The following is a 14,141-nucleotide window of genomic DNA, read 5'->3' as shown; positions in this document are numbered from 1 at the left end:
CATTTACTAAAAACATGAGGCAGGCTGGCTCATTCACTTTGCTTGCTTTAGTATCAGTGGCACCATATCTTCACCACAGGTAGGAATACTGATTCTGTTGGCCGGGGAGCTTTACAGATCATAAAAATGATTACTTGTGGGTTTTTTTAACCTAGCGCTTCATATTGTACTCCGGACACTAAGCACTGCAAATAATAGGTGCTATCACAACAAATATCTACTGGGGGGTCTTAGGGATGATTTTACAGTCCTGCAGGGTGAATATCCCCTATTCACATATACTCAAAACAGAACATCCTGGGTCTACATAGGAGAGTGAAAGAGAAGTGAGTCAGCCAAACGAAGCAGAAACTAGGGTACCAGTGTTCCGAGTGGGAGCGAGATATCCTTCTGCAAAGACCCATCAATCACCCAGTGGGATGTTTCATCATCTGGGTTTTGGTACTATTCTATCAAGGAAAACCGATCTTGAAAATTGATCGGAAAAAACCTTGACTAATAGGAAGACTACGGGATGACTGGTCACCCTACATAGTACTTGCTGACGTCCAGAGACTCACTTGAAAAGGTGAGAGGATCAGAAGGGTATAGGCAAAAAGGGTGTGATATGTGCAGCGCAAAGTGAAGTGAAAAAGTAGTGTTATAAAAATGACTAAGGAGTACTTATAACAACTTTATTCATCAAGTCTCCTTGCCATCGTTAAAAAGCAGAGTGCTGACAACTAAATGTATCGGGGCATTCTTCAGGACCAGCCTGGTCCTGAAGAATGCCCCGATACATTTAGATCCCAGTGAGGGCAGAAACATGTCGACCTTTCACCCTGTTTGACGTCTTGAAAGTCTTGAGCGTCAGCACTCTGCTTTTTAACGATGGCAAGGGGACTTGATGAATAAAGTTGTTATAAGTACTCCTTATTCATTTTTAGAACACTACTTTTTCACTTCACTTTGCGCTGCACATATCACACCCTTTTTGCCTATACCCTTCTGATCCTCTCACCTTTTCAAGTGAGTCTCTGGACGTCAGCAAGTACTATGTAGGGTGACCAGTCATCCCGTAGTCTTCCTATTAGTCAAGGTTTTTTCCGATCAATTTTCAAGATCGGTTTTCCTTGATAGGATAGTTCCAAAACCCAGATGATGAAACATCCCACTGGGTGATTGATGGGTCTTGGCAGAAGGATATCTCGCTCCCACTCGGAACACTGGTACCCTTGTTTCTGCTTCGTTTGGCTGACTCACTTCTCTTTCACTCTCCTATGTAGACCCAGGGTGTTCTGTTTTGAGAATAATAGGTGCTGCCACTAAGTAATTATTGGTGCTCAATTTATCAACCTTGGAAAAATAGAAAAGCGAGTCGGCCTTCACGGGATCCGAATACATGACCTACAGGTCACATCAGATGTCAATGATGAGCGTGTAACTCACTGAGCCATCTTGTCGCCAGGAAATGTGGCTCTACAGGAGTTCTTGAGTGACTACAATAGCACACTAAAGTGCAGCTGCATGTATTAAGAAGAAACTCTGGTTCCTTAAAGTCTCTCAGAGTTGCTCTTGGGAAGGTGCATAAATTACATAAAACACACAAAAAGTGACGAGAAGAATGCTTGCAGTAAGCATAATCACTAGCAATCGCTCTGGGTACCGTCAATCAATCAATCAATTAATTATGATTTGCAGAGCGGGGCTGCTTCATCCCTTGAGGGTCTCGAGGTGCTGTCGGATAGTGCTGCCTGTTCTCCTATTTGGTTGAACCTCTACTACGGGTTGAACATCCAATACATTTCCAACCCATCGTTCTTTTGCTCACTATGCAACCTCAGTTTGGACTCAGCCAATAGATCCGAGGTTGCTTTAGGTCCGTTCTGGAGGGGGCGTTGCCGCAAGAAGCTAGGTAGGTACTGATTTGCATAAGGTGGGTCTTCGTCTCGACAGGCATGGTGGGGACAGACGATGGACTGGAATGCGGGCGGAGCCTTGCCAGAAGCTGAGTTTAATTCAAGCATTCCATCCATCACCTTGTTGTGGCAGATATGACATGGGGCTTTCTCTTGGTGCGCTGTGGGTGTGACTTAAGGCAACCTCGAGATGAGATGCAGGAATGATATAAGGAGGGCTACAGGGGCTCTCCGGTTGATGTACGGGAGACGGAAAGGAGATAAAGCAGCAACTTAGCTATGATTGGGGCGAAGGTGCAGTGACACTGAGCCCAGGAGAATAAGCATCAATTTTAGCTTTTTTTACTATCCAATATTGGGGGGTAGTTCAGCGGGCCTATTTTTCTAGTTTGCATTAGTACCCAGGGCAAACTTGCTACGCTGCTGATCTGAAGAAATGATCAAAGGCTAATTCTGGATGAAGCAATGGGGTTAATGTGTGGGCGACTATTGTGGGTGGTGAAGCGTTCAGATAATTTAAGGCTGGCTCTGGGGGATGATGTAGGACTTGTCAACAGCAAGCTACAGAGGCTGTGACGCTGATGTAAGGATCGCCTTAGTGGAGCTCTGGGAATTATATAAGTATATAAGTCTGGCTCTGATATAAGCAACAGGGGGAATGTCCTTTACAACGGAACTTTTACAACGAAGTACCATTACGACGCAGGTTTAACAACGAAAGTCAGTACAACGACTTTCGCTGGAGGGCGCTCTAGGATAGGTAATAGTTTAATTTACTATCCAACACCTTCCCTACTATCCACGGGGACTGGAGTTGGAATAGTAAATTAAACTATTCACTATCCAGCACCCCCCAACGCAAGTCGTTGTAACGACTTGCGTTGTAAAACCTGCGTCGTAACGGTACGCGTTGTAAAAGCACGCGTTGTACAGTCATACATTCAAGCAACAGTTAGCTGGAGAGGGATTGTGGGATGGATTTAAGGCTAGCTCTAGGGGGACGATGTCAGATGGATGTCAGGAGGCTCTGAGGATAATGTGAGGATGGCTGTATTGGAGCCGTGGCTCTGATTGCTTTTTTAAGGAACTATGGGGAGGATGGAAGGGCGGGGCAAGAGGAGATAAAGTAATGCTGGCCTCAAGGTAGCTGGAAAGGAGCTGCAGGAAGGTGTAAGCCTGGCTCTGCAGGGATGATTTAAATATGACACATCAAGCAGAGGCTTTGGGCCTGATGTGAGGTTGTCTCTCAGGGAGATCAGATGATATTGGCTCTAAAGGATGATATAAGGCTGTCAGATGAGGATGCACTGGTGGGATGATTGGTTGTCGAGTGGGGGAAGGGGGGTTGGGGGGGAATTGGCCATGAGGTAGGACCGGCTCTTGTGGAACAACATGTTGGTGTATGCAGAGTTGTCACACAGCTGTGGGGTAATATAAGGTTGACTGTGCAGGAGCTGTGCGGATGATGTAAAACTGGTCCTAGGGGAGCTGTGAAGCTTGTGAAGGAGGATTAGTATGAAGTCAGCTCATGGTTCCTCCCTGGGAGTCCAATGAGGGCAGTGTGACGTCAGAGTAGAAATGTTGCTGTATACCTGGAGGGCACATCTCGCAGCAGGACTCACTCTTCTGGAATTCCTTTGGACAGGCCCAAGACAGAACCACACCCACCTGGAAGTGAAAGTAAAAACACAGTCAATGTTCAGTGGCATCCGTGACCTCCCTCAACCAACCGTATACAATGCAAAACATGGGATCTTCCCCTGGTTCCCCCTAAACTGGTGCAAAGTCCACTCAACCAGATGCAGATGGTTTCTCCTCAGGCAACCGGCTGCCCTCTGTCTTTTGCAATCGCCTGAAATCTCCCCTACAAAAAGCCTCTTGATTCCAGTACCGTCTGGAGACTGGTTTATAAAGCTTACTGCTGCTCTGTTCTGTTAAATCGGAGGAATTCTCCTTGTGTTTTTTTCCTGCTTGCCATGTAACTCAAACCCACGCTATACACACCTGCTGGAAACAATCAACAAAATACACATATTAAGAAAAAAACCTGACAGCAGCCACCATCAACAAACAAGTACCCTTTGGTAACACCCTAAATGAATGCACTCCAGAAAAATGCATGGTGGCGCTTTCCAATAGGGTGCACGTGTACATCCTAAACCATCCCCCCCTACGGGTAGTAACCCACCTACTCACACAACACAAAACATTCACTACCACATACACCTGTTACCACTTTCTTAACACCCTCCACTAATACACATGTACTCCCGTGTAACATTACACCAATGGCAGTTACCTGACTACACTGTTCTCCAATGCACACCTGTAACCGCCTCCTGGTAGGCCACTGCACTAATGCACACTGAAGAATGAACCCAATCAAAACCTTCTAAGATTTGATCGTTTCCCTCTGTGACACAACGAGCCATTGAGCCGATGCATTTTAAACTAGAATACACTCTTCGCTGTTGTGCACTGCCAGTCTGATGCGTTGCTTGTGTTGTCATCAAAAGGCAACATTTGGATACAACTGTGAATGACCGCAGGACGCCAGCACACAGCTATGCCCTCAAACAAATCAATACACACTTGCAGGCCTAAACAGGCAAATTGCAGACCCAAATGCCATGCACCCCGATCACCTTACAGTAACGTATACACGTTAAAGCGAGACATACATATAAAACGAGTACTTGCCAATGGCGAACAAGCATCACCAATTCAACAAGCATTTACAATGCAATGGTTTCGCCTTTGGAAAAGTTGGAGTTATTGGCATTGCTCATGACATTTCTTTTTTTTTTTTTAACTTATAAATAAATGGCATTGTTATTTGCATTGCCAACAGCTCTCACAGCCCACACAGCCCACACAGCTCTCTCAGCCCACACAGCCCTCACAGCCCACACAGCTCTCACAGCCCACACATCTCACACAGGCCACACAGGCCACACAGCCCACACAGCCCACACAGCCCACTCAGCTCTCACAGCCCACACAGCTCACAGCCCACACAGCCCGCACAGCCCACACAGCTCTCACAGCCCACACAGCTCTCACAGCTCTCACAGCCCACACAGCTCTCACAGCTCTCACAGCCCACACAGCTCTCACAGCCCACACAGCTCTCACAGCCCACACAGCTCTCACAGCCTACACAGCTCTCACAGCCTACACAGCTCTCACAGCCCACACAGCTCTCACAGCCCACACAGCTCTCACAGCCCACACAGCTCTCACAGCCCACACAGCTCTCACAGCCTACACAGCTCTCACAGCCCACACAGCTCACACAGCTCTCACAGCCCACACAGCTCTCACATCCCACACAGCTCTCACAGCCCACACAGCTCTCACAGCCCACACAGCTCTCACATCCCACACAGCTCTCACAGCCCACACAGCTCTCACAGCCCACACAGCCCACACAGCCCACACAGCTCTCACAGCCCACACAGCTCTCACAGACCACACAGCTCTCACAGCCCACACAGCTCTCACAGCCCACACGGCCCACACAGCCCACACAGCTCTCACAGCCCACACAGCTCTCACAGCTCTCACAGCTCTCACAGCCCACACAGCCCACACAGCTCTCACAGCTCTCACAGCCCACACAGCTCTCACAGCCCACACAGCTCTCACAGCCATCCGCCCACACAGCTGTCACAGCACAGCAGTTGCTCTCAGTGCAAGTGTGCACTGAAGCAGGTACTGTAGTAGAATTGGCCTATACCATGTACTGCACTGTGACATGTGTTTTGGAGATGTGTCGTGCTCGTGGGTGGTGGTCCACAGTGGATGCCCCTGCCATTGGGTGGGTGACTGTTGCCTCCACAAAGAAGCATCCCGGGAGCCACAGACAGACCGAGACCCTCTAAACATCTCCTATTATTCTTAATGCTGAAAAACAATGTCTCCTGGTGATTCGGGCACCATTATCCTTCACGCAAACCAGATCGTCCTGGAGGAACCTGTTATTAAAAGTTTCACTTGAAGTGAAGGCTTGCCCGGGGTGACCATTCACATGAGAATCTACTTCTCATGTGAATGGTCACCCCGGGCAAGCCTTCACTTATGTTGGTCATCTACTGCAAATGGTTGATGGCACAATATGCAAGGGTAAAAAAACAGACTGGTGTCACATAATATCCTGCATCATTTGAGCTGTCTCGAGTAGCTTATGTGAGCTGTCTCTGCACTGTGCAAATACTGCATCAGGCACTCTTCCAGTGTTACACATAGGTTCTGCTTATTTATTCTACCAGGATTTTTCACTTTAGACTCCCATGTTTTGGACCTAACTATAGGTGAGCCTCGCTGTAATTGTAAAGAGATTGTGTACCTGCCAGTTTCTGGCTTTCAAGATAAAGCCAGTACAGAACAGCTTGGATAAGGAGCACTGGACAGGTCACGTGAATACAGGTGCACACAAGTATGAACATATGTGCGGGCTGCGCATGCGAGACTACCATTGTGCACAGCCAAGTACTTGTGCACAGGCAACATGGCACAAAAGGGACTGTGCAAAGATAGGTGCTGTCCTGGGGTGGGCATTCATTCATATGTAGGTTTACTGGAAAATTAGTAGTGCTTTCACTGTAGCAGGTGCTTTGAATTGCAGTTCTCACTTAAGTATACACAGTCCAAAAAAGTTTAAAACTGCAGGAGACAAATGCATGCCAAATTTGAACATGCAGGTCTCCATAGAATACATACATCTATAGGGATGTCAGAAATGGTTATATTTCCCTGGCTCAGCTCAACATCAAGTTATAGTCCTTTATGTCCTCGTTCTTGGCCAAATTATTTGTTCCCAAGCAGAGGGAACAAAGCATCCCCACAAAAAAAAGGAGTAATTATCAGTGATTTACCTAGTTCCTCGGAGAGGTAAGGAGCGTCAGAGAAATATGTATCTTATAAACAGCTGTCACACTGTACCAGGCCCACTGAACTAAGGAGGAAGCCTAGACATATACAACCAACACAGGAAGGAGAGCGGGGGGGGGGGCTCCCCTTTAAACTTTTGGTGGGAAGCAATGGGCCTGTAATGTCGGCAATGTGTGAAGTTGTGCAGCACAACATTGTTTTAATAATTAGCAAAGAAGCTCACTCCCTGAATCAAACTTCGGTCCCAGGGGCCCCATACCAGGGACCTGATGCAAGATTGTCGCAGGGATCCTATTCCCCGGGACAACAAAGGAGGCAGCAGCAGATGGCATGGAGTTGACTGGGGCCAGAGACCCCATCCCCCAGGCTCTATTGTTAAGTAGGATGTGCATTCCCATCTGGCTGCAGCGGGAGTACATGAAGTGGGGAACTGGGGGGGGGTATACTGCAGTTGTGTGTGGTAGCTTGTCACTTGATGCCAGCTCCTGCACACTGGACTGCAGTGGGCTTCGGTGGCCTTGAAACCACCCTGTGACTCCCAGTGGCCCTATGTTCTGTGGGAAGTGTGTAGTTTGTTTACAAGCTAATTAAATGTTAGCGGGGGAAAACGACATCCTACATGTTTTCGTTTCACTCCTCCTGTACCCCAACATGATTGTCAAGCAGTACTTTACAAAATCCTTTAACTTTACAGAGACAGGAAAACAACGCCTAATCTACAGAATGAAATGAAGAGCCAATTTAAGTTATAAACTGACAAATGACCTATGTTCTTGAACGCACAAGTGTGACAATACAAACAAGATCTAAAGTCACCTTTCTGAATAAAAAGAATGCATGTTCTTGACCTGATAAAATAGGACTTGCCATTATTAGTCTATTTTTCGAGACCTGAATGGGGTACTTTGTTACCCGTAATAAGAATTAGTGACATACCTTGTGAAGAACTCTCACCCCACACAATTAAGAACCCAATGTCTTACATGGAGTAAAAAACAAACCCTGAATTTCGATCTGTCCATGCCAGACACTGCTGTACAAAATAACTTAACAGCCAGCAGCAGCATAGTTAATGTATTGCTAAGTTTTTTCCCGGGATTCACATGGTTTTATTCAGAAGAGGAAGCTACACATCTCCTGCTGCATTAAGCAGAACAGGTTAGTCCCTTAAGGTGTCACACCCATGTGCTCATACAACTATAATTATTACTGATGTGGGAGACCGCATTACCCCCCCCCCCAATTCAGTTTCCACAATACACCCCATTGCATGCCAGCTTCTCAGAAGCACCTACCTATAGGCAAAAGTTTTCGGTGCACTGCGTATTATGCGAACAAACTGATTGACCTCCAAACAAACATTTTGCAGCGGTGCACCCGCGTTTCTCCATTCCCACAAACCCTTCGGTGTCCGTGCGCTTAATCACTGCCCGCACTCCGTGGTCTATGTAGTTCCCCCTCCCTGGTTTATGTGCTTCCACCATTGCTCGCGATTCTCCATTCCCTGCCTTCTTTATTTTATGTCTGAGCTTCCCTGCTGGCGTCTCTAGTTGGTCCTTGCCCCTCAGCCTTCCGCCCAACTGGTTTGGCGCACATCAACGCCACATATATATTATTTAATTGGCAACCTATTTACTAATCCATATCAGATTGCTAAATAAATGGAAAAAGGCCTCCCTCTTTTGTAGGTGCACGCATCAGCGTTGACGCGCATGCACAAAACGACATAGCAACACTATTTCCAGCCAAGCTATTGTACATCATTGCCAACGCAAACAGGACTCGTGGGTGGAACATACGGTCTGTGTTGTGCTAAAGCTGGTTTCACGTGCCATATTTGGTGTGCATTGCATGCTTCGGAACTATTCATAAAACCTTGCACTATTTAGCCAGGTTTCATTTATCTGTAGGGTATGCCTTACCAAGTGTCAGGTACGTGGTTTCCATTAAACTACTCTTAGCACCATATAGTGCTACAATGAAGTTATTTTGTTTCATAGATTTGATGTTCGTTCAGTCATTAACATTTTCATAGAACATGTCAAGCCAGAGCGACTGAATACCTATGATATTACTAAAGGGATTTCCGGACCGCCCAAACCTGCGTTCCCAACTTCTATTAAAAGGTAAATGTGGTTTAAAAAGGTTTTTTTTTTTAGCGATTTTGTAGAGTCATTTCTATATAAATCAGTAAGCATCAACACAAAGATTCACCTCTGTTCTTTGCGATTGTCCACTACTAGAGTTTCTCACTTTGGTCCACCTAGGGTCAAATCACAAAGCTTCAACTCCAACATGCCCTTAAAAATCCCCAAATTAATAATTTCCAGGATATGCGATAGACTTGCCAGGTATCTAGTTGACAGTATAGGAAGGAGGGGCTTCAATGAGGTCCAGAATGCATATGTGGAACGAAGGAGGGACAGGGGGTCTTAGATAATACCATGACATTTCTATGCCCTCGGTTTGTTATAAGTGTAAAGGTTTTTTTCTTCGCCTGTTTCACCCAGTAATTAAGCCTATGCCGAAAGCGAATTATGCAGGAGCCAGCACATAGGGAGGGCTAACTTAGAGCTACAGTTTGTATCCAAACTGGGAAATAACTACCAGAATATTGGGTCATGATATCGCATGAGGAGCCAATCAATGTCCGTGGTCAGGCCCAACTGGGTTTATCCTAGTCTCACAAAAAGGCATACCACCTAGCGAGCTCGTGCACGTTTAGAACAGCTTGAAATGCACCCCTCACAATTGGCAAAGCATCTGGAGGTAGACTAGCGTTCCAGGCCAGAAATCGATATTCATTTAAAGAGCATGTGGGGCCAAAACATCTGCGCTAATTTCCAAATGTATCAGGAGCATTGTAGAATAATAAAGGGACAACGACCACCTTTCATCGACGAAAACAGCAGCCATCAGCCGTGCAGATTATAAATTAAGGGGGTGTGGTGTCAACAAATCACTATCTTGCAGGTCGGACAGGAATGCAGGAACCCGCATCTCGTTTATAATAGAGCGTGTTGCCCGCCTTTCTTCAAATACACGGGGAATATATGTGCACTCCCCAAAACTTGTGTAAGGAGGGAAATGTTCAAAAGGGCCCATGGGTGGGGAATGCTACGAGTTCGCAGTAAACGCACCCCGAATCAGGTGGAGACAGAACATTTGTTCACACCCCACGAAGAAATTACGTCAGAAGGAGAAGAAAACGCAAAAACGCCCTTGAATCGGAGCAAGCATAAGACAGATAGAGCCGTCGACCAGGAGCCCGCCCGCACTCACCGGTTGTCTGAGGCGGCGGCGGCTCCTCTCCGCTGGGCTCTTCTGGGTGACGGTGGCAGGGCTCTCTCCTCGGGAGAGCCTCGCCGGAGGACGGTTCCTTCTTCTTCCCGGCAGGAGCGCGGGGTGGCCTCCCGTCCGCTTCCTGGTTTCTCCTCACTCCAGCAGCCAATCACCGCGCAGGTCACCCGGCAAGCCTCCCGCAGCCTGAACCAATGGCAGCGCGGCTCCCGGGTGACGTCAGCGGTGGTTCCCTCGGCTTCTCCGCGGCCCCGGGGCTGCGGCGGTGATTTTCACGGGCAAAACGGCTGTGCACAAAAAGCGCTCAGGGGGAAGCACAGCGCTTCGGACTGACTGCGGGAGGGGGCGGGAAAGGGGGAGGAGAGACGCAGAAGACGGCCGGAGCAGGAAGGTGGGTGCCGGCAATGCCGGAACAGATTCGGGGGCGTTCCCGGCTTTTGGCTGACGTATCATGACGTAGCCAAAAGCCAAAGATTCTCGGGAACGCCCCCGAATCTGGTCCAGCCGTGACGGACGCCTCTCTGTTCCAATGGCTAGCCTCCATTTATGGAGCTAGCCAATGGGACAGGGGGGTGTATTCCAGAGTCCTTACTGTAATCAAGAGATTTCTCTGGAGGCGGAGCTTACAGCTCCGTCCCCCAGCGAAACCTAAAAAGGCATGTTTTCCAAGATAAACCACACGGAATGTTTCTCCTTTTCACAATCGGCAGACTCAAAAATAAGTCTATCTCCGACGCTAGAAGGCAGTGCTTGCTCGTAAAGTTCAGTTGTGTTGCTTTTATACACAGCATCAAAAACCACTATTTTCATCAGCATTTGGTGCTGACTTTACCATAGTAGCTAATTGATAATCTGACCTAAAAGGATAATCAATGGTGCTGCTTTGGGGTATTAGGTCATGGTGGTATTGTTCTCTTGTATACCCCAGGATATAGGGTTATTGTTGTGCAAAACTGACATTTGTCACTTTGCTGTAGCGTCTTTGTGTCCTTTTTGGAGACCTAAAAAGGCATTAAAAAAATCACAAAAACATAAGTGCAGCCACGTACAATCTGGTTGTTGGCGTTGTTCCTGCGTGCTCGATCTACACTTTTGCTGTGGAGGGCACGCAATTGCGTTACAGTGTAACAGTGGAAATTTCGGGGGTGGGGGGAAGGGGCATTTTGCCCGCAAAGCAATACAAGTATAGAACTGGGCCAGAATTGGCCGCTACGAAAGTAGACTTCTTGTGGCAATCTTTTTCTCTCTCTATTCTCTCCTTCTCTTTTAAGCTGTCTTTAACCTTCTAACAAGTCTTTGTAAAGGGGTACAGCTTAGCATGTATATCACCAACCTGTTAAACATGACAAAATCAGTCAAGCTTGGCTGTTCCCTGTAACAGTAAAACGAATATACCTGTATGTAAAATTCAATAAAACACTTTAACATCGTTGAAAAAAAATCTGACAGCAGGACATAACTGCTTGAGTGAAACTTAGTGTGCCTGTCCTGCCTTAACCCTTGCACATTCATGTAGGCAGTGTCATTTACAATTTAAAAAATTCAGTCTCGTGGCTTTCTCTTCATCTCCCCACATCACTTTTACTCTACCCCTCTCTAAACATCTCTCACTATCTCTACATCTCCTACACCATATCTCTGTCCCAGTTCTCTCGACCTCACCCATGTCTACCTCATTTGTCTCTCAATACAGCTCTCTACCATCACTTCTCTTTCATTACCTTATCTGTCTCTACCATTCTTTGTAGTTGCTTTTTCATCTCCACCCCCTCATACTATTTCATCCCTCTCTATGTCACTCCTCTCACTCGTAGCTCACTGTTCAGCTGTCATCTAAGTCGCTATATCTCTCCTTCATATACTTCACCTATCGCCTGGCCTCATTTATCTTTACCTACCTCTCCAACTCTCAATAATTCAACTCTCTCTGCTTCTCTACAAGCCATCCCTATACCTCACCACTCTAAAGCTTTCCCGTCTCTAACCCGCATCTCTTATACCCAGGTTCTCTATACCCCAGCATTCTCACTAACAAATCTCTCTACATACCTCATGGTTTGCTCAGTTTTCTCTCTCTCTCTCTCTCTCTCTTTCTCTTTCTCTCTCTCTCTCTCTCTCTCGTCTCTTTCTCTTCCTATTTATCTTGACCATTATATGGCCTGTGACTTTCTTTCTCATCTCTCTCCCAGCAACTCCTATTCTATTTCAACCCACCCTCTGGTCCATCATCTCTTTCTACCTTTCTCCCTTTATACACCACTTCCTCATTTCTGTTTCTACAACTCCAACTTGCCATCCATATATCTCTTCTCTCTAAATATCAATCTACCTCACCACTTTATCAATAAGAGGACCATTAAGGTTCTAACAAATAACGGCCTTAAACAAGGGTGTGTTCTTGCGCCGCTTCTGTTCAACATCTACACATCCTACCTGGATCACGCACTGGAGGGGGCAAACTTAGTCATTCCAAAGCTGGGGAATGTGCGGCTCCAAATCCTTCAATATGCTGACGATCTTGTAATTTTGGAACATACCAGGATAGGCTTGCAGAAAGCCCTTGATGCGCTATACAGGTTTAATCAAAAGAATAATTTATTGGTAATGGAGGAGTACCCCCTAGATGCAAAATATACAGTACAGGGATTTCCTCTGTATCTAGAGCATAAGGCTTAGGTTAGCAATAAGTGCCCCAACCTTGAACCGGACAATAGTTGTCTTTTTGAGAAGACCCCTCACTCACCAACCTGGTTGGTGACATGCTTCATCATTGGGGTCCCACCCCATAAGCCGAATGCCTATGGGGTGTGCTGCGACACCTGGTTACAGTGGAGCGGGTTCTTTTGTTTTTTTATATGTGACAAAATAATAGTGAAAAGTGTATTAAAAAGGGACAAACCGGGGCGGAAGAGGACGGGGAAGGAGAAAAAACACCAATCAGGGCAACCAAGTCCATTGGACAACGGACGACTCGAACACCAATCAGAACAGGAACAAAACACAACAGGCAGGACCGAGCAATCGGAAAACCTAATAACAAATCTCTCAACTAGACCCCTCAGCAAAGAGGAAGAGTCAGTGCTCAACAAAGGGTTAGGCTTTGTACCAACTGCAAATTTGGATAAATTCAAGCTCCACTGCGAGCTAGCGGCATTCTTTAGAAAATTGAGACTGAAAGCCTTCTTTGAAAAGAAAACCACCGCAGAAGACAGTTCAGACATCAACGAAACTGGACTAAAGAAAAAATAAACTTTTATGCCACCACCCCACACAGTTCCAGTGGAAATATCCACATTTGAACAAGCGGTATTCAATGACATTGAAAAAGCGTCCCCAAAGAAACCTTTCACTAACCTTACCAAACATGAGAGAACTGCACTTGACACCTTAAAAAACTCAGACACCATCGTCATCAAACCGGCCGACAAAGGCGGAGGGATAGTTATCCTTGACAAACTAACGTACCAGACAGAGTGTCTCAGACTACTCGGAGACGAAAGGAACTACCGGAGATTACCACTGGATCCCACAAATGATCTCCGAAGCGAAATCGTCTCACTAGTGGAACATGGAGAAGCAGAAGGTTATATCTCAAAACAAGAGGCTGACTTTCTATGTAAAAGTGACGGTAAGATCCCGTACTTTTACACGCTTCCAAAGATGCATAAGAACATAACACCACCACCTGGTAGACCTATTGTCTCTGGGATCGGCTCACTACTGGAACCTTTATCATGTTTCTGCGATTTCTTCTTTAAAACCATGGTGCAGAAAACAAGCACCTACCTGCAGGATACCAAGAGTGTACTACGACTTTTGGATCAACTTACCATTGATGATGACACCATCTTGGTAAGTTTTGATATCGAGAGCCTTTATACGAGCATCCCACAGGAAGCAACTTTGGAGGTACTCAAAGAGGTTCTTGACAGAGAAGAATGGACACACAGAACCCCAAAGGAATTTATCCTGGAGTGTGCAAGACTGGCCTTGACACGCAACTATTTCCAATACGAAGACAAAATCTTCCTCCAGACGGGCGGGACTTCT

General features: G+C 46.5%; 1 protein-coding gene across 1 annotated transcript in view; it reads right to left on the bottom strand.

Annotated features, from left to right (window-relative positions):
- CD40 (CD40 molecule) overlaps positions 1–14,141 on the bottom strand; it is a 141,704-nt gene that overhangs the window by 83,282 nt on the left and 44,281 nt on the right. Inside the window, exon 2 of the mRNA XM_086932546.1 lies at positions 3,491–3,566. Within this exon, the coding sequence (XP_086788672.1) occupies positions 3,491–3,566 (76 nt within the window). The remainder of the gene's footprint in view (positions 1–3,490; positions 3,567–14,141) is intronic.

The sequence above is a fragment of the Lissotriton vulgaris genome, chromosome 7, assembly GCF_964263255.1.
Source record: "Lissotriton vulgaris chromosome 7, aLisVul1.2, whole genome shotgun sequence".
Classification (NCBI taxonomy): domain Eukaryota; kingdom Metazoa; phylum Chordata; class Amphibia; order Caudata; family Salamandridae; genus Lissotriton; species Lissotriton vulgaris.
Note: the sequence above shows the minus strand (reverse complement) of the source record. Positions and strands in the feature narration are given on the sequence as shown.